Genomic DNA, 21,415 nt, shown 5'->3' on the forward strand with positions numbered 1-21,415 from the left:
GCAAGGTTCTTTACATTGAACCACAGTGCCCCCTAGAGGTAATGAATGATTTCGACCACAGCAATTCAGGAAGTCGTAGAGAGCCCCTCGCCCCAGTGAAAACTTAAGTGTTGAAATATGGATCTGACAGAACTCTGCACTACTCTTCCAAAGTTATTATATTATGCTTTGAATTATATTCATCTGTATGTATATACAGCTATATATAGTGTTATGCTGGCAATGTTTAACAACCAGCTTGGGGGAGGGGGAGAGAGAAGAGGATGTATGCAGGAAACACTTTTAAGTTTAAGCCACATAATAAATTTAACATTTTCTCTATCATTTTCTTAAGTCTAAACAATCAACAAAACAACAAATCAAGCATTGATTTGTAGGGTGTTTGCTGATCTCTGAAGTGTAAATACTCACTGAGAATTTCACAATCAGCTTTCAGCTCTGCATTTTGTATTCACTGAAAATGCCTGAGCTACTACCAATTGCAACTTCAGAGGACTGGCTGTGAAGCCCCTGTTCCCCCAGGGGGTGTGAAGCCCTGTCTCCCCATAGGTGGTGTGGGAAGCCCCTGACTCCGAAGAGAGTAGTGGAGCCTAGGCGAGGAATAAGGCATATATTGTTAGGCATGGCCAACATGCCGATCTCTTAGTACTTTTTTGTTACAAGAGAAGGTTGTGCGGGGAGGCAGAAAGGGAATGACATCAGGAAGTGACAGTGATGGGTAGGGAGGGGAAGAAATCAACAAAAGACTTTTTAGATGCCGGTAGGAACCCCGGCTCTTTCCACTGAGAACTCTTCCCTTGCGGTTTTTTGGTTTTTGGTTTTTAGTTTTGGTTTGGTTTGGAGTTTTTTTTTTGGTTTTTGTTTTTTGGGGGGGTTTTGGGGGGCGGGGGGTGGCTGCCCAATAGCGTAGTGCAATGGCATGAGTCCTGGGTTTGACTCAGTTTCCCCATCTGTAAAGTGGAAGCTGGATTAAATGACCTCTAAGGTTCTTTCTAGCTCCGCATTTGTGTGCTCCGAGGTATCACTGCTCCAGGACCGCTGTGCCTTGAGGAGGTAGGTGCGCTTTCTAAACCTAGAAAACCGCTTCCCTCTCCCTCAGTCTCTCCCACGCGCAGCACGCCTCGAAGCCCAGAAGCTCCCTCTCGTGGGCAGCCGTGGTGAGGAAAAGGCGTCTTGGCCCCTTTAAACTGGGCGGGGGGCGGGGCTCCGTAGGGGCGGGGCGGTGACGCAACGCTACGCCGGGGGCGGGGCACGCCGAGGCCGGGGCCGGGCCAGGCTCCGGGCCGTGGAGTTCATGTGCTAGTGAAGATGTGGGCACTGCGAGCGGCTCAGGGACAGCTCCGGCCCCGACGGGGCCCCCCGCGGGACGTGGCCCTACGCGCGGCCTTCTCGTCCTCCCGCCCCGCGGCGGGCGGCGCTGCCGGGGTCCCGGCGCTGGTCTATGCGCATCACGGGGAGCCTCTCAAGGTCATCGAGTAAGAGCCGAGGGGCGTTGGGGGAGGGGGCGGGGGCTCAGTGGGGAGGAGGGGAAGGAGGGGGGACATGCCTCTCCCCCTCTGTAGAAACTAGGGGCTCGGGGGTTCCGTGCAGCGGCCATGAGGTTCTAGAGCGCTCCACTGCGAGAACAAGCCTCCGTCCGAGACCCCTAACGTCGAACCCCAACGTTCCACGTTCCCGGACCCCATTCAGCATTAACCTTCAAAGTCCAGGCCCCCTCCCCATTCAGCCACGTTCCGCCAAAGTTCCAAGTCTATTCCCCGCTAACGTTCCACGTCCAGAGGCCCCGTCCATCTCCTTAACGTTCCGCCTTCTGAGATCCCTTAGAACCCTAAATACCCAAGTCAGAGAACCCACCTTTAACATCCCACGTTCCCAGACCCCGTAACGGTCCAAGTTCAAGGGCCCCAGTAAGTGCTGAAGGTTCCAAGTTCAGAGGTCCCGTTCAGCTCTAACATTCCACTTTTTAAAGATCCTAATAGCTCGGACCGTCTCTGTTCTAAAGCCTCAGATTCTTCCCCTTTAAACCTGCGTTCTAAACTGTGTCCTGGGTTTAACAATACACCGTTTATGAGTAGGGGACCTGAGAGAAGGTCTCATGGGAACGCTGATCTGTTGAGATAGGGAAAGGATATGTGGATATAGACTTCCTTGAGGGCAGGCATCAAAGGTCTTTGTGGAGGGAAGTTCTATGGGAAGATGGTAGATTTGACGTGGCGTGAGGGGTCTGGGGGTCAGGGAGGTTGGGTGGGAATGAGTTTCTGCGAGAGAAAGTGATATGGCTCAGATGGGCCAGGAGACACCCCCCCCCCATGTAGATGCCTTTGGGGACACTGGGAACCCATGCTTCGGATTGCAGATTGATGAGTAGAAGGACAGGAATCTTTGTAACACCTTATATTTGTATGGCAATCTGAAAGTTTTCAAAATAGCAGATAAGCATTTGTATAGCAACTACTGTGTGCGGTGCACTGAGCTGAGTGATTGGTTGTTGAGTCATTTTTCAGCCATCTCCAACTCTGCGTGACCCATTTGGGATTTTCTCCGCAGAGATACTGGAGTGGTTTGCCATTTCCTTCTCCAGCTCATTTTACAGATAAGGGAACTGAGGCAAACAGGATGAAGTGACTTGCCCAGGGTCACACAGCTAGGAAGTGTCTGAGGCCAGATTTGAACTTAGGAAAATTTCCTGACTCCAGGGCCTGCATTTTATCCACTGCTACACCCAGCTGCCCACGTGCTTTACAAATATTATCTCAACTGATCCTTACAACAACCCTGCAAGGTAGGTGCTGTTATTATCCCCATTTTACAGTTAAGGAAACCGAGACAGACAAAGGCTAAGTGACTTGCCCAAGGTCACACAACTAGTAAGTGTCTAAGGCCAGATTTGACTTCAGACCTTCCTGCTTCCAAGCTCAGACTACTCCTATCCACCTCACTATCTAGCTTTCTCTAGTCATACCCTTTGATACATAGATGGTCTATACCATGGGCAGTGCCAGGTTCATCAAGGGGGCAGATACTTAGGTCTGTCTTTACAGGAACTGAGGGAAGGCAGAATGGATGATCTGAATGATCCTAGTAGAAAGCTGTGAAGCTTTTCTACCATCGAGGTTAGTTTCTTGGATTCTTGATGGGGGAGATGGCACAGCGTGGAGCAAGGTAGACACAAGAGGCTATCTATCACTGCTCCTCTTGCTAGAGATTCGGGTGAGATGAGGCGATCTGCAGTGGAGATGTTTGCTTGTGGTGGCTGTTGTTGTAGGAAGTGATGAGCTTCAAGTCTTAAATGTTAGTGCCAGCAGTGATTGCTACATTTGTGCCTGAGAGGCCTCAGTGCAGAAGGCATCTGTGGACCTGGTTGTGTGAAGGATGGGGAAGTGAGCTGGCCAGTACCATGATGTCTCAGTCGCCAGTGGCCCCAGTGTTATTATAGGTTATCCAAAGCAATCACTCCTCTCCTCAGGTCACCTCGAAGGTGATGGGCACTGATATTTGGAGGGACCAGAGTCCTCAGGGACTACATGCCCTTCCTCCTCCCTCACTTCTAAGTGCGGGACCTCCACACTAAAGCCAATTCAGGGGTCTCTTTGAAGATCTCCCTTGTCTGGATATCCCCTAGCTGCTCCCACAGAGCCCCATCAGAAGACTCATCGTCATGGAAGGTGTCATATACAAACATCTCAGAGGTGACAGGGACCTCAGAGACCTGCTCATCCTACCTGTAGCAGAACAGGGATTATTTCTTGGAGAAGAGGAAAGGAAATCAGGTTATAGAACAGGGAAGAGAAATGTTCCGGTGGTGATCTGGATTTGTGAGGCCAGAGCCCTGCTTGACTGTTGTCATAATTCTATAGTTGGCTCATTATAGCCATTCAGGAAGGCCGGTGGGGACAGGAGGAGGGAAGAACTGGGGTGGAACCAGGGCAAAGGAAGCCCGGAAATGCCTCAAAAAAGAACCAGGTGCTTTTAAGGGACTTATTTTCTCTCCCACTTTCCCCATTAGAAAAAGAAAACTACTTGCGAGGTTCAGAAAACCAAGTATTGACTGTGTCCAAAAATTGCTGATGTCTCATTCTGCTTCTCAAGGCCGGAGGTGGGTCAAACCATCTGGTTCTCTGGGTTGGCCATTTTGCTGATCAGAGCTCTTATGTCATTGTTATTGTATGGATTGTTCTGCTGGTCCTGCTTGCTTCCATTTGCATCAGTTCATAATGACTCTCTTTTGTTATTTGGTAAGAGGAACCTGTTTTTGAGCAATCTTGAAAGAAGGAAAAGGGAAGGGGAACAAGCATTTAAACATCTACAGCTCTCTCAGCTGATTCTCATAACAATGCTATCAATGACCCCTATTTTGCAGGAAACTGAGGCAGAAAGGTTAATTGACTTGCTCAGGGTCCTACATCTAGTGTCTGAGGATGAATTTAAACTCAGATTTTTCTGCCTTTAAAGAGAGGGATGTGTTTTGGTTGAAAGTAAATCAATCGAGACAGCTAGGTGATACAGTGGATAAAGTACTGGCCCTGGAGTCAGGAGGACCTGAGTTCAAATCCAGCCTCAGACACTTAACACTTACTGGCTGTGTGACCCTGGGCAAGTCACTTAACCCCGATTGCCTCACCAAAACCAAATAAACAAAAAAGTATATAGAGAATATATGTGTTTAGTTTGCTAAGTGTCTCCTAGGTGCTAACTATGGTGATAGGCATTCTGGCCTCCGATATGAAGGGTTTTTGAAATAAGGTGGTTCAGACAGGGACACTAGCAGCCTGGGGGATCAGCAAAGGTTTTATGGAGAACATTGGTGCTTGAGCAGAGCCTTGAAGCAAACTAGGAATTCCCAGGGGCCATGGGGAAGGGGAGCACATTTCAGAGATGGAGGTGAAGCCTCCCGTGTGCAGAATGGAGAGCAGGCTAGGTGCAGAGTTCTTGGCAAAGGGCCCCTGCGTGTGGAGGCACGAGGGCAGCAGAGCTGGGGGCTGGGAGAGGTTATGGGGTGAGGGGGCCAGGAAGGGGAAAGAGGCTAGAATAGGAAGAGAAAGTACTTATTCATCCCCACGTGCAGCAAGTTCTCCCTTTGGAGAGGAAAGCGAAAGCTACAGGAGGCTAGGGAGATGCTCTGATTTCATGCCCCAGACTTTCACCCTGTGGTTCCTCCCCATGGATGAGCTGACGAGCTTTCCTTCTCCCACCTCCCCTGACCAGAAGCTCTGTTCTGGGGTGAGGCACAGCCCAGCTCTTTGCCACTGGGCAGGCTGAGGCCGGGAGTACAAGATGAGTCTCAGAAAACCTTCTTGTCCCAAGAAGAGTCCCATTTCCTCTGCGTAGCCTGAGTGACCAGGGCGCTTGCATCAGCACCAGACTCAGTGAGGGAGGGACCACAAAAGCTACAGCCCAGAAGCCAGCGTGGTCCTTGGGACAAGAGACACTGCCTCCATTCTGAGAATTTCCCAGAATCCCAAGCAGCACTCTGATGTTTGCAGTGTACTTCACCCACACATCTCTTGAGCTTTACAATAGCCTGGTGCTATCCCCAGGTATAAAATAGGAAAACTGGCGGCAGCTAGGTGATGTAGTGGATAAAGCACTGGCCTTGGATTCAGGAGGACCTGAGTTCAAATGCAGCCTCAGACACTTGACACTTACTAGCTGTGTGACTCTGGGCAAGTCACTTAACCCTCATTGCCTCACCAAAAATAAAATAGGAAAACTGAAGCACTTAGGGTTGAAGTGACTTGGCCAAGATCACGCAGCTAGTAAGCATCAGGCAGGCTCTGAGTCCAGACTTCTGACTCCAAGCCTAACATGCTTTTTAAAACTTTATTTTTATTATTATTATGAACTTAATCATCACCAGTACACCAAAATCCCAGTGTGCAAAGTACAGCTCTGAAAGCTGATTGATGAAATAAATGCTCATCCATGATTTCAGAGGACTTAGATGCAGAATGAAACATCTACGTGTCTTGGACTCTGCCAAGGAGAAATTTGTTTTGCTTAACTTTGCGTGTTTGCCACAAGGATTTTGTTTTCCCTATAAGTTGTTTGGGGAGGGGGTTCTAATAGAGGAGAGGAAGAGAAAATAGATTTCTGTTCATTACAAACTTTTAATTTAAAACAATGTGCTAAGAACCAAGGGCACATACATGGACTGTGAGCCGTTACACTGTTTTCAAAATATCGGTTAAATTTAATACAATGGGGCAGCTAGATGGCACAGTGGATAAAGCACTGGCCCTGGATTCAGGAGTACCTGAGTTCAAATCCGGCCTCAGACACTTAACACCTACTAGCTGTGTGACCCTGGGCAAGTCACTTAACCCCAATTGCCTCACCAAAAAAATAAATAAAAATTTAAAATAAATTTAATACGATGGTTAACAGAATGGTCCTGCTTGTGTCCCCTTCTGAATTTTTCTCTTTTCTTCTCTGTATTTTTAATTGCTTCTTTTTCTCTAGCACTTCCCACCAATCCCCACACTTTCCCCTCTCCCCCATAACCTCCAGTGCTCTGTCCAGATGCCACACCTTTGTCCTGCAGAGTGCTCCCTGCCAGGGAGCCTTTCTCTTCACTGAGGTGAAGGCTCTGTTCCCTTAAGATTTGGAGACAAAGGGGTGGAGGAAGTATACCTCCCCCTTCCTTTCCATAATACTAAGGTTTCCATAAAACAACTGCTCAGCATCCTAGAGGGTCACAGGCTTCTGTCCTCAGAGGGAACAGGTAAGCAGCATTTCAGAATCCACTTCCTGAAAACTAAGCAGTGAATCACTTGGGTGCCTGCCCAGCTGCTCCGAACCAGCTGGAAAAAGTTAGGAAGTTGAGGGAGCCACTGGTAAAAGCACCTCTGTAATTAGCGGTCTTTCAGCACCTCTGTTAGGACTCTGATTGCTCCTAGGTAACTATTCATTTTAAGATTAGTGCTGGTGTTTGGAACCAGAGATCAATGCAGGTGATCTTAAAGGCTGTTTTGTTTATAGTTCTTAAGCCAAAATTACAGTACTTTTAGAAGAGGCAGAAAGGACAGCTGGTTTCCTGATATGAGGCAAGCACTAAAGATGCTTATTTTCCTGGAAGAACACGGGGTAGATCCCAGGAGTAGAGACGATAACTCAAGAATGCAGGCCCTCCTGCCTTAGTTTCTGCCATGGGGAAATGAATTATAGTGCTGGGAGGGGCCAGTTCAACTCTCAAATTGTATAGCTAGGGAAACGGTTAGAGAAGGGAACTAATTCAGCCAAAGTCACACAAGAGCTAATGGCCAGGCTGGGACTTGGGCCTTAGGCCCCTGACTCCCCTCCCCCAGGACCCACCCCTTCTCCCTCCCCAAGGGAGCCAAGCAAGGGAAAGGTTTTAAGGACAGATGTTTCAAAAACCTCTCCCTCTCTCTCTCTCTCCTTCCCCCCCATTCCTCCCTCTCTCTCTCCTTTCTCTCTTCTTTCTCTCTCTCTCTGTTTACTCAGTGTCTAGTGCACAGCATTTCTTCTATCAGACAGTTAGTATGTATTAGCTGTGTGTTGAATAAATGACTACCCTCACTGGAAAGCTATAATAATGATAATAATAACAATGGTATACAACATTTATATAGTGCTTACCATGTGCCAGGCACGCTGTTAAGCATTTTTAACAACTATCTCACTTGATCCTCTCAACAACCCTGGGAAATAGGTGCTGCTCTAATCCCCATTGTACAGATGAAGAAACTGAGGCACACAGGTTAAGTGACTCACCCAGGGTCACACAACTAATAAGTGTCTGAGACTAGATTTAAACTCTGGTCTTGACTCGGGGCCCAGTGCTGTGTGCACTCTAGCGCCCCCCCAGTGCCCCTGTACATCTAGGACATTTCTTGAGATTGACCAGCTTTAGGAGATTGGCCTTGTCTTACATAAGGGGAAACAGAGACTTAAAGGGCTGAGGTTAGATTGTGTTGAATCAGAATGCCCTCTTAATAATTCCTGGCTTTGATTGAACACTCCTTGCTCCTCGGAGTTAGCCTGCCTTCTTACACATCACTCCCCCTAGGGCATACCAGGCACACCACACTGGCCTCTTCATTGTTCCACCAATGCTCCCTCGGCTCCCTTCTCTCTGCCTCTGTACAGACTGTCCCCTTGCCTCCAATGCACTCCCTTCTCCCCTCTGCTTCTTAGAATCCCTAATTCCCTTCAAGGCACAGTTTAGTCACCAGTCACAAACATTGTCAGCATCTTACTGTGTCAGATACAAAGGCAAAAGCAGTCCGTTCCCTCAGAGAGCCTCCATTCTTTTCTTTCTTTTGCTAAGCTTTATAGCTTATATATTTTATTCTAATTTTTTAACATTTGTATTTACAATTTTGCGTTCCAAATTCTGTCACTCCTCCCTGAGAAAGTAAGCAATCAGATAGAGGTTATACATGGGCAATTATGTAAAACATTTTCATGTTAGTCATTTTGTACAAGAAGACTCCAATAAAAGAAAGAAAGTGAAAAATAGCATGCTTCAGTCTGTATGCAATCAATATCAGTCAAAGAGCCTCTGTTCTAATCCAGGAGTAGGGTGTAAATAACTAGGGACATCCAAGATTCAAACAAAGTAAGTGAAAGTAATCTGGAAATGTAAGCAGGGTGGATAGAGTGCAGTACTTAGAGGCACAAGAGACCTGAATTCAAATCCTGCCTCAGAAACTTAACTTGCTGTATGCCCCCAGGCAAGTCACTTAAACTCTGCCTCAATTTCTTCCCCTGTAAAATGCGGGTAATGGTAATACATATATCACAGGGTTTTGAGGGTCAAATGAGTTAACCTAGGAAAAGCTCTTTGCAAATCATAAAGCACTTTCTAAGTACTGTTATTATTTTACATCTAGTTTGGATCTATTTTAGTGTCTCCTCCAGATAGACTATAAACTTCTTGAGGACAGACACTGGTTCACTTTTCTCTTTGTATACCCATTTATATGAAAGTGCGTAGTAGGTGCTTTATCGATATTTGTTGATTGATTGGGGGAGACTGAGTAGAGGCCAGAGGAGCAGGGACAGGAGCATAGCTAGAAACTTAGAAACCCTCAAGTCGAATCTAGCCCCTCGTTAGTTAGGTGATGACCAAAAGTTCCAGCCTTCTCTGCAGTCACCTCTCAGGCAATATCTGAGTCTGGAGCAAAAGACCATGGAGGCTCCTGGCTGGCAGGCTCCCTCCCTTGCTGTGTCTTGCTTTTCTGAGCCACAAGCACAGCCCTCAGCATGTCAAGCGTCTGCCAGTGGGTAACCTTTGTATCCGTCTAAAGGGTTTCACTGAAACTGCTGTTGCAGGCGAGTGTTTTGTGGACTTGAGAGGCTTCTGCTGATCTTTTGCCGAACGACACGGGGAGAGAGCCAGTGCCCTGAATCTGGCACTTGAAGTTCCATCCCTTTGGGCTCTAGGCCCTGAGGTTCAAAAAGAATGTTTGGGCTGCATCTGCACTCAAGGGCACGAAGGCTGGTTGCCCGGCACCTCTTAGAACCTCCCTATGACCCATTTTGGGGTCGTGGCATTGAGTGAATGGGTTGAAGTGGTTTCTCATACACCCACCCAACTGAGGCATAACACGCTAAGACAGTTACATGTGTGTCATATGATCGGTCGCTGCTTGGGGATGAGGCAGAGCTTGGAGCTTTTGGGGTATCTGACTAAATCAGAAATGGTTCCTGGGATCAGATCAGAGAGGCAGAGTCTGGTCAGTCATTGTCACTGTCATTCTCTCTGCTCGGTGTCTTTATGGCCTCAGTTTATGTCGGGCTACTTCCTGACTGAATCTGGTGAACATTTGGAAGTGTGTGCGCATGCGAGCGCGCGCACACACACACACACACACACACACACACACACTTGCAAAGAGGCAGCATGACAGAGGGGTACGCAACACCACATAAAACCTTTATTTTGTGACACAGCCTAAAGGATAGGATGAAGCAGGAGGCCCAAGTTCAGACCATCCCTCAGTCATCTTCTGGGTGGACTGACCCTAGACAAACAAGCCGCCCAACCTCCCCAAGCGACGCATGGTTATGTTGACAAAGCAGATGTTTCTTTTGGGGGGGGGGACCTCCAGGGAAGGGGAGCCCTGGACCTCTGATGTCACTGGTAGAGAGACAACACTCAGGAAATAGCATCACCTTTTCAGCGTCCAGGCTTAGCTTACCTGGGCCACCCACAGTTAAGGGACCTGGCCACCAGGTGGCGCCATAGTGCACAGAGCACTGGGCCCGGAGTCAGGAAGGCCTTGGTTCAAATGTGACCTCAGACTTAGTTAGCTGTATGTCCCTAAGCAAGTCACTTCACCTGTTTTCCTCAACTGTAAAAACAGGGTTTTGTTGTTGCTTTGTTGTTGTTGTTCTTGTTTATTTTTTTCTTGCATTTTTCTTTCCTTTTGTTCTGATATGGAAATATGTTTAACAGGATCTTAATGTGTAACCTATACCCAAAAGGCCCTCCTAGGGGGCTGTCACTCAAATGTAGCCTTACAAAACAGGGACCATATGAGGGAGATCATGTTGATGCCGACCTATGTTGGACCTTATAAAGGAGCTAAACAAGCAACAATAACTGTAAAAACAGGGACAATGCCATCCCCCGCCTCCCAGGACTGTTGTGAGGATCAGTGAGATCATAATTGTAAAGCACTTAGCACAGTCCCTGTCCTCCGGCCAGGTGTAGGTGTTATATAAATGTCTAGTCCCTTCCCCTTCCCTTGCGCCCAAGGTCACACAGCCAACATGGGTCATCAGAGGCAGAACCTAACCATCTTCCCTGCTCCTGGGCTCACTCTCTGTCCACTGGACCTCGCTGCCTCTCTCACAAAGGAAATTACAGATATAAAGACATGCTTTTCTTTTATGCAGGGCAGTGAGGGTTAAGTGACTTGCCCAGGGTCACACAGCTAGTAAGTGTCAAGCGTCTGAGGCCAGATTCGAACTCAGGTCCTCCTGTATTCAGAACTGGTGCTTTATCCACTGCGCCACCTAGCTTCCCCCTACAGACTTGCTTTTTAAAAAAGTACTCGTGACCTGTAGTAATCCTATCTCTTTGCCACCTCCAAAAACCAGAATAACAGTGAATCATTTGCAATTGTCAAGTAAAAGATGCCAGATAAAACAACTCATAATTCATTAAATACAGAGGGCCAGTAAAGGGAGGGTGAGGCTGGGTGGACAATACCCACTCTCAGCTTCCGGCCTCAGGGGCTGATCCCCAGGGCACTGGCCTCCTCTGCCCTCTCTCAGCTGGCTTTTTCTTTGCCTTTGTCTGCCTTGATGCTGAGCAGCAACAGGTATATGGGCTCTGCTTCCAAAGAACCATTGTGGCTTATTCAGGCCGGATCTCCCTGTGGAAGGCCAGTTGGCGTCTGACCAAGCCACCTGATGCCACGGGGGTCGCTGGGAAGGGGCTGGAGATCTATCCTGCCTGTGTACCAGAGACTCTCCTTTGTGCTTTGTTATAGGCACCTGACTCTTGGGTGAGCTTTAAAAAAGAGACGGCGGGGACATTGGCGATGGTTGGTTCACTAGAGGTCTAACTTCAGGCATTCCAACAGGGTCCCCCCTCTCCTCCGCTCAGCCCCTGTGGTAGCCTTGGTAACACTGAAACAGCCACCAGGCCACCTGGCAGTTTCTGTGATATTGATGACATTCCTTAGGGAAAAAGGGCTTGGGAAAGGCAGGAGGAAGAGACACACACTCCCATCCACCTGCTGGGGGTGTGGCTCCTGCTGCCCCCTGCTGGCAAGCGCCAAGATTTTCACCCCCAGTTCTTCATTAAGAGTCAGCCTGTGTGTAGAATTCAACATATTTTGGGATATGTATGATTTGGGAATTGGTTTTCCTTGATTGTGCATATTTATTACAAAGGTTTTTTTTTTTTTTTCAATGGCAAAGGGAGGTGAGAAAGAAAAAAAAAATGCTTGTTAATTAGGAGGGGGGGAAGAAAGAGGCAGCCTGTCATAGCAGAAAGAGCCAGTAGGGTCCTTTGAGATCATCTCGTCCAGAGCTTCTTAAACTGTGGGTCACAACCCCATGAATGTGGGGATCATGAAAAATTTGACAACGGTAAGAGGTTATACATACCTAATTATATGCCTGTATACCCGGGGTCACCTAAACATTTCTCTGGTAAAAAGGGCTCACTAGTGGAAAAAGTTTAAGAAGTCCTATCCTCATCCAGAGGTTCCTAACCTGGAATCCAAAACTTGTTTCTCGGTGTTTTGGTAATTGTGCTGCAGCATAAGTGGTTTCCCTTGTAATCCTATGATTGTACGTGATGCCTTCTGAAAGGGGGTCATCAGATGGCCAACAACCCACGACTCAGAAAGCTAAGAACCCCTGATCTGGTCCAACCCCTTCTTTTTATTATTTTTTAAGTTTCATTTTACTTTATTCTGAACTTAAGGAATAAAACAAGCATTTCCATCACAAAGAGGGATAGAAAAACAGAGGATTGCACCTGAAATGGCAGATCCGTTACATACAACTTGCTATTCCTTTCAAATATACAACAAGCCTATCGTGTAACTTTCTTTTTTTTCTCCCCTTCCCCCCAAACTTCGAGATGGCTACCATTAGACACAAATCTGTGTGTACGTGTGTAGACATACATATGTACACACATACATACATGTGATACATGTGTCAGTTCTTTTTCTGGATTCAAACACCATTTCGATAGTATCTGTGTGCTTAATTTGGATATTTATAATAGATTGACTTGGTGGCTCAAAGTTGTTCTTATAACAATGCTGCTGTTATTATATACAATGTTCTCTGGGTTCTGCTCATTTCACTCTTCATTATTTCCATGGAGTTCTCTCCATGCTTTCCTAAAATCATGGAACTCATCATTTCTTATAGCAGAGTAATATTCCACCATGAACATATACCACAGTTTGTTTAGCCATCCCACAAGTTCCAGTTCTTTGCCATTATTTTATTTTTTTCAATAAATAAGAAGCTATTTTTTTCTCCCTTCTCTCCACTGGGAAAAAAAAAAGAAAGAAAGCAGTTCTTGTAACAAATATGCATAGACAAGCAAAACAAACTCTCTCATTGGCTGTGTCCAAAAATGTATGTCTCCTTCCACATGAGTTGTCCATCACCTCTCTGTTAGGACGAAGCCAGCATCCTTCATCGTGGGTCCTCTCGACTCATGCTTCATCGCTGCTTTGCATTGAACAATTCTTACATCTTTCAAAGTTGACTGTCTTTACAGCGTTGTTATTGTATAAATTATTCTCCTAGTCCCCCTCACTTCACCCTATCAGTGCTTGCCAGGTTTCACGGAAACATCCCCTTAATCATTTCTTCCACCATCACATTCATATATGATCCTTTGTTCAGCCATTCTCCAGTAGATGGGCATGCCTCAGTTTCCCATTCTTTGCTACCACAAAAAGAGCTGCTATAAATATTTTTGTGCACGTGGGTGCTTTTCCTCTCTCTTGGAGTCTTAGTAGTGACATTGCTTTAACTTCCTCGTCTTATAGACGAGAAAACTGAGGCCTAGAGAGGTTAAGTGACTTACCCAGTGCCTCAGCCAGTTACTAGCTTGCCCAAGTGTGAACTTGGGTCACGCCTCTAAGCCTGAGGTTCCTTATCTGTAAATAAAGCATGCTGGGTGGTTGTAAGGGTATGTACAGATGAGCCCTTGTTGGCCCTCTCTGGGCCCCATCTCCAGCCACTATCATTTCCTGGGCTCAGCCCCCTCCACAGCTGTTTGCACTTTGCTTCTTCATAGAGCTGTAACAATTGGAATGACGCCACCTGCTGGAGACTTACTGTAGAAGAGTTCCACCCATGAAGCAAAGGTCTTTGAGGGCAAGACCAGGAGTCTTTTCTTTGGCGTCAGGAAGTGACGTCGGGTAGTGGGAGGAAGAAGGAAGAGACTGGCGCTCAGTCTCACTCTCTTTTTCCTGGGGACTCTGGCAGAGAAGGGAGCTAGAAACCTGCTCTCCCTTTAATAGATAGATGAATGTAGGCCTTTCTCTCTCTTTACCAAATTCTTATTCTCCTTAATAAATGCCTAAAAGTCTAACTCTTGCTAAAGCTTATAATTTATTGGCGACCACTCATTAGATATTTTAGACAGACTAGCTAGAATTTTAGCCCTTAACAGAGCTGACCCGGAGCCGCCAGCCCCCAGCAGCAAACCTGCCTCTTTTGTCTGAGCAGCCCAGAGAGTTGCCTCAGTTCTCCTCTTCCCTGTGCCCATGGGCCACACGCCTTTCCAGCAGACACTTACTACCTGCATAGAAAAGAAGTTTGGTTTTTTCACTGCCTTAACTCCCTACTTGGTGAATCCTCGTTTCCAGCTGAGCCAGTGGCTCTTTAGGCACAAAAGGGTCACAGAATGCTAAAGCTGGAAGGCCTTTAGAGCCTTCCTGGTCCAGAGATGCTTTGGCAGTCCAGTGAGGCCTGTGGGACCCCTTCGCCATGCTGTGGGTTTAAATGAATAAAATTCATAGGATTGGAAAGGAAACCAATTTTATTTAAACACATTTATCAAAATATTGAAAAGACAAGTTTGTGGACCCCAAGTAAGAACCCCTGGTCTGGGCCTTGTTTTATAGACAAGGAAATAGACCCAGGAGAGAATGGGACTTGCCCAAGGTCACCTAGCCAGTTAGCCACAGTGCCAGGACCACACAACCTGGGCTTCTCATTTGTTTTTGCCATTCCCCAAAGTGGCCCCATGCATTGAGACCTGTGTAGAAAGCCTTAGCAGCTCGGCTCATTCTAGGCCTGGGCCTCTCCACTGGTTCTTGGAATAACATCAGCTGTGTTTTATACCCGACGAGTGACATCCTTTGTGTTTTGTACTGAGAAACAGTGAGGAGTAGTCTTGGATCATAGATTTAGAACTGGAAGAGACCTTTGGAGGCCACCCAGTCCAACCTCATTTTTCAAATAAGGAAACTGAGTCCCATAGAGAGGAAGGGACTTGCTCAAGGCAATTTAGGATTTAAACCCACTTCCTCTGACTGCGAATATTCTCGTAGAATGTCGCCTCCTTGTGGTTTGTGCTATCAGTGCATGGACAGACATCTCAAACACAGAGCTTGCATGGGATGCACACATGCATACACGTCCACACTCACAACCGACACCCTGATCCAGGCCCTCGTGCCCTCTGGTCTGCACTGCTGCATTCGGCTGCAGGTTGGCTTCCCATCTGTCCCTGCTCCAGTCCAACCTCCCTTCAACTGCCACAGGGAACTTCCTCAAGCACATGTCTGGGCAGTCCAGATCACAGCCACACCCAACTTCAGAGCCTCCTTCCTACCTCCATGATTAAATATTATACCCACTGTTGAAGACATTCCCAACCAGGCCTTTTCCTGTCTAACGTCTTCTAAAGCCTTATTGTCCTCTTAATAGTTCATCTCCTACTGTTCCTTCCCTATGACACACTTATCTCCCAGTGTTTGCCTTTGCTCTTCCCCCATACCTAGAATCCTTCTCCCGCCCCCAGAATCCTCACCCCCGCCCTTAACCTCTGACTTCCTTAACTCAGATCTCACATTCTAGGTTCTCTACAGTGCCAGTGGGCAGCTAGGTGGTGCAATGGATAGAGCACTGGGCCTAGAGTCAGGAAGACTCATCTTCCTAAGGCAAGTCTGGCTTCAGATACTTAGTAGCTATGTGACCCTGGGCAAGCCACTTCACCCTCTTTGCCTCAGTTTCCTCATCTGTAAAATGAGCTTGAGAAGGAAATAGCAAACCACTCCAGTATCTTTGCCAAGAAAACCCCAAATGGTGTCACACAGTCAGACATGACTAAAACGAGTCAACAACAACCACTGCTAGTGCCTGAGATTCCCTTCTATTGACACTGTATATATCTCATGTATACATAGGGAGAAGGGAAGGGAACGAACATTTATTAGGCACCTACCATGTGCCAAAGCACTGTGCTAAGTACTTTACAAATATTACCTTGTTTGACCTACACAATAAGCCTAGCAGGTCAGTACTACTGTAATCTCCATTTTACAGTTGAGGAAAATCAGGCAGACAGAGGCTTAATGACTTGTCCAGGATCATAAGGCTAGAAATGGTCTGAAACAGGCCCTAGGCCCAGTGTGCTGTCCATTGCACCACTTAGCTGCCCTTGATGTTTGCCTCTTGTGCCTTGCCCCCCATTATTAGAAAGCGAGCTTCTTGAGAGCAGGACTTGGGGTTTTTTTTTGCCTTGCTTTGTATCTGTAGCACTTAGCAGAGGACCTGGCACATAGTAGGTGCTTAACAAGTGTTTGGTGATGATGATATTCTTAACTGCACAGGCAGGTGTGAGGCCTAGATAAACTGTTGTGGGCACAATTAAGCAACAATAGTAACAACACAATCCAAAGCAGTGCCCAGCCCAAAGTGCATCTGACTATAAACATTGATCATAGAAAATGAGCTCTTGGGGGGCAGGGAGTTTCATGGGGTTCCCCATTGCAAGGTAGAATATACAGTAGGCGCTTTATAAATGCTTGTGCAATAGGCAATATTGCCTTGCTTTAGGGTCAGCTCCGCACAACCAGACATGACGTGAGGGCTCTCCTGATTCCTTCCTGGCTCAGTCCCATGGCTGGCACCCTGGGCCTCAGCTGGCAGAGCAGGGAAGCCACAGGGCAGGCCCAATCAATCATCAATAAGCATTTCTGAAGACCAGAATAGCCCGTGCCTTCAAGGAGCTTACATTCTCTCAGGGAGAAACCACATGTGCACATGTAAATCAGCACAAAATATACACAAAGCAATTGGGGGAGACCAGGAAGGGCCTCTCTTGGGGGGTCAACCCTGGAACCAACTCATAAGGGACCTTCAGGAATCACAACCCAAATTATTAACGGGGAAGATGGGACATTGTGTGAGAGGAACAGCAGGAAGGCCAATGACGGACCTAGAGTGTGTGGAGGAGAGGAATGTGTGATCAGCCTGGATAGGGAGGATAGGGCCAGATGGTGGAAGTTTGGTTTGTTCATGTTGAATGTGGAGTTGGCATTTTGCCCCAGAGGCAGCTAGAGGCCCCAGGAGCTCTCTGAGCAAGGCACTGATATCTGACCCAGGCCCTCGCTCTGCCAACTCCCAGTATAAAATACCAATCTGGTCCTTGCACCAGCCGTAGATGGGAAGTAGAGCAGGTATTGTCCCCATTTTACAGAGGAACACAAGGAGACTTAGAGAAAGGAAGCCATTTGCCCCAGCCTGTGCTAGTGTTGGGTAAGTTGGGCCCCAAGTACCGTCTCTTGACTCTGAGGCTGGTGTTCTCTTCTACTCTGCGTCCCAGGAGTGCCCAGATAATTTTCTCTTCCAGTAACCTCCACTGGGAAGACAGTTTGAGTGAAAGGTGCCCAATCCAGGCTTGGAGGTACTCATGCGAGTTTGGTTTTGTGTTTAGACTAAAGAACCTGGAGCTAAGGCCTCTGGGCAAATCCGACGTCCGGGTGAAGATGCTGGCGGCCCCTGTCAATCCAGCTGACATAAACATGATCCAAGGTAACCTTACTCTTTGGTTTATTCTAACTGGCATCTTGCCTGTGAACCAGCTCATTTCCTTTCCTCTGCTGGGGTGGGAGTGGTGTTCCTGTCACTGGGTTGCAGCTAATGTCAGCCAAGCTGGTGCTTCAAGGTACTCCTGGAGCAACTGAGGCAGGTGGATTGCTTGAGCTCAGGACCTTTGAGCTGCCGCAGTGCTAAAGCCAATCCCACACCAAGTCTAGCACCAGTATGGTAGCCCCCATGGGCAAGGGACCACTGGGCTGCCTAAGCAGAGACGAACTGGCCAGGTCAGAGATGGAGCAGGTCTAGTTTCCACACCAGTCAGCCGTAGAACTGGGCCCCCAAGTGTCAAGAGAGGGACACTGCAGGTTTTTTTTAAAGGTAGTTATGTCACATATGGTTCCCAGCCTGTGAGCCATGGAATCATGGGGGGGGGGGGTCAAGTTATTTCAAGGGTCTGAAAATCCACATGCAAACCAAGAATGGTGTGTTTTGTCTCTATTTAGTCAAGGGTGAAACCATCCATCTCCTTCAATGAGCAGTCACACCTGTAGACTCAGGAAGTAATGGTTCTCACATGTGGTACTGGTTTTCAACTGAATGTAAATGATGTGATTAAGAAAATACAAATTCATTTATAAGGGAAGAGAATAATAGATCTCCCAGAGGCGGAGCCAAGATGGTAGAGAGAAGCGGGGAAATTGCCTGAGCTCTCCCAAGTTTCCCTCAGAAACAATATTAAATCAAGCCTCTAAGGGATTCTGGAACTACAAAACCTACAAAAAGACAGAGACTTCAAGAAAGGTCTTTCTCACTTGGGCAAAAGGGGAGGAGGCAGCTCAGTGCAGCCACACTGAGGAGGGGGCTCTGGGTGAGTCAGCAGGAAGCTCCTGGCCACAGCATAAATCAGTCACTGAGGCCCCTTAGTCCTGGCTCAGAAGGCTGGTGGCACAACAGGCCATTTGTGAGACCTGCCAGCCCTGGCTAAGAGGGCAAACTGCCAGCTAGAGAACCACCCATAGGACAGGTGCAACTTGGCCAAGCCATCCCAGCACAGGGAGCAAGCCCAGGGCGGTGAAGAATCCAAAAGCCACAGAGGCTTCAGAGCAGAAAGCCAGTGACCAGACCCCTATCCCCTAGCACAAGAAGCTTGCAACAGTGGCTCCTGTGCCCCAGGAGCAGACCTCAACTTTATAAGTTTAAAAATAGGCTACAATATGAATAAGAAACAGAAAAGGACCCTTACCATTGACAGCCTCTGTGGTGACAGGAAAGACCAAAACACAAACTCAGATGAGGACAATACTGTCAAAATGCTACATGTGAAGCCTCAAGTGGGAAGATGATCTGGTCTCAAGACCAAAAAAGCCTTCTTGGAAGAGCTCAAAAAGGCCTCTAAAAATCAAATAAGAGTGGTATGAGAAAAAATGGGGAAAGAAATGAGAGAAATAAGAGTTACACTGGAAAAAGCAGCACAAAAATTGACTGAAGAAAATTCCTTAAAAAAATACAATTGGCCAAATTGGGGGGCAGGGGGAGGGGAATGGCCAAATGGAAACAGAGGTGCAAAAGTGTATTGAGGAAAATAATGCCTTAAAAATTAAAATTGGGCAGATGGAGGCTAATGAGTCCATGAGGCACCAAGAGTCCATCAAGCAGAATCAAAAGACTGAAAAAATAGAAGAAAATGTGAAATACCTCATTGGAAAGACAACTGACCTGGAAAATAGATCCAGGAGAGATAATCTAAGAATAATTGGACTACCTGAAAGCCATGATCAAAAAAAGAATCTAGATACAATAGTCCAAGAAATGATCAAGGAGAACTGCCTTAAGATTGTAGAATCAGAGGATTGAAAGAATCCACTGATTACCCCCTGAAAGAGACCCCAAAAGCAAAACTCCAAGGATATTGTAGCCCAATTCCAGAATTATCAGGTAAAGGAGAAAATACTACAAGTAGCCAGAAAGAAACAATTTAAATACCATGGAGCCACAGTCAGGATCACACAGGACCCAGCCACTTCAACGTTAAAGGCTTGGAATATGATATTCTGGAAGGCAAGAGAGCAAGAATCAACTACCCAGCAAAATTGAGCACTATCTTTCAGAGGAAAAGATGGCTATTCAGTGAAATAGGAGACTTCCAAGGTTTCCTGAAGAAAAAAGCAGAACTGAACAGAAAATGTAATCTTCAAATACAGGACCCATGAGAAGTATAAAAAGGTAAACGGGGGAGGGGGGGGAGTTATTCAATGAGGTTAAACTGTTTACATGAGGGAAGATAATACTTTTAACTCTTACGATCTGTATCTCCATTAAGGTATAGTTACTAAATAGACTTTGATGGGATGATATAAAGAAACTTAAGGGGCAGAATAAAAGGAGAATAGGGGGAGGAGAGGGAAGGAGGTAGAATGGGGTTGATTACATAATATGAAGAGGCAAAAAAAAACCCTATTACAATAGAGGGAAAGAAGGGAAGGGTGAGCATTGTTTTAACCTTATTCTCATCAGATTTGGTTCAAAGAGGAAATAACATATACACCCATTTGGATAAAGAAATTTAGCTGACTCTTTTGGAGGGGGGTAATGAGGGTTAAGTGATTTGCCCAGGGTCACACAGCTAGTACATGTCAAGTGTCTGAAGCCAGATTTGAACTCAGGTCGTCCTGAATCCAGGGCCAGTGCTTAATTCACTGCACCACCTAGCTGCTCCCATTAGCTTACTCTTTAAGGAAGTAAAAGGGTAAGGGGGAAAGGGTGGTACTGATAGAAGGGAGGGCAGAAGCAGGGGAAGAAAGGGGAAAGAAAAGGAAGGGCAGCTGATAAAAGGGAGGGCAGAATGAGGGAAGCAATGGTCAGAAGCAAAACACTGGTGAGAAGGAATAGGATGAAAGAAGAAAAAAAAGACAAACAAAGGGGAAAAGAGGACTGAGGAAAGTGCACAGTAATCATAACTGAATGTGAATGGGAAGAACTCTCCCATAAAATGGAAGCGAATAGCAGAGTGGATTAAAAACCAGAATCCTACAATATGCTGTTTACAAGAAACACATTTGAAGCAGAGAGATACACACAGAGTAAAGGTAATAAAAGAGATAAGGAAGGAAACTACATCTTGCTAAAAGGTACCATATATAATGAAGTAATATCAATAGTAAACATATATGCACCAACTGGTATAGCGTCCAAATTCTTAGAGGAGAAGTTAAATGAGTTATAAGAGGAAATAGGGAGCAGAACTATACTAGTGGGGGATCTGAATCTTCCCCCCTCAGAACTAGACAAATCTAACCACAAAATAAATAAGAAGTTAAAGAGGTTGTAGAAAATTAAATATAGCTTAATCTGCCTGTCTTCTACAAACAAACAAATCAGAGAAATTAATCTTATAATATCTCTTATAATTTGTTTCCATACCTGTCTTCCTACCAAAAAAAACAGATCGGACAACATGGCTAAAACCAGATCAGAGAACGTCTCCTACAGAATCAACCAGATTAGAGACAGACAGAAAAAAACATAATACCAATTTAATTTGTCCCAAAAAGAAATATAACATGATCATGTTGGAGACCCCCCTCCTCAGAAGGGAGCTAGGGAACTCCCTCTCTCTGAGGGTATATAAGGGTTTTTTTGTGCATGGGTTACAGAGTGTTATCAGTTTCAATAGTATAAATTCAACCCAGAAGCAAAAGCAGTTTAATAATTTCAGTTATAACAAGTATGGAGGAAATACAGAAGCATCATGATAAGATTACAGGATTCCAAAATGAGGGTTTGGCCAGGATGACTACACCCAGATTTCCCCATAAGATAGGGACTTACCATCCTGAGGGAGAGAAGTCACCAGGGAGGGACTTTTATCATCCAGCTGTCTGAGTTCGGTTTGGAGTTCAGTTAAAGAGCAACT

At 46.4% G+C, this 21,415-nt stretch overlaps 1 protein-coding gene across 1 annotated transcript in view; it reads left to right on the forward strand.

Annotated features, from left to right (window-relative positions):
• The first annotated feature begins 1,253 nt into the window (after window positions 1-1,253).
• The window catches only part of MECR (mitochondrial trans-2-enoyl-CoA reductase), a 51,424-nt gene continuing 31,262 nt past the window's right edge, over window positions 1,254-21,415 (forward strand). Inside the window, exons 1-2 of the mRNA XM_043994858.1 lie at window positions 1,254-1,475; window positions 17,399-17,496. Coding sequence (XP_043850793.1) covers window positions 1,309-1,475; window positions 17,399-17,496 — 265 coding nt within the window. The 5' untranslated portion in view covers window positions 1,254-1,308. The remainder of the gene's footprint in view (window positions 1,476-17,398; window positions 17,497-21,415) is intronic.

This window comes from Dromiciops gliroides, chromosome 3 (assembly GCF_019393635.1).
Source record: "Dromiciops gliroides isolate mDroGli1 chromosome 3, mDroGli1.pri, whole genome shotgun sequence".
NCBI classification, from domain to species: domain Eukaryota; kingdom Metazoa; phylum Chordata; class Mammalia; order Microbiotheria; family Microbiotheriidae; genus Dromiciops; species Dromiciops gliroides.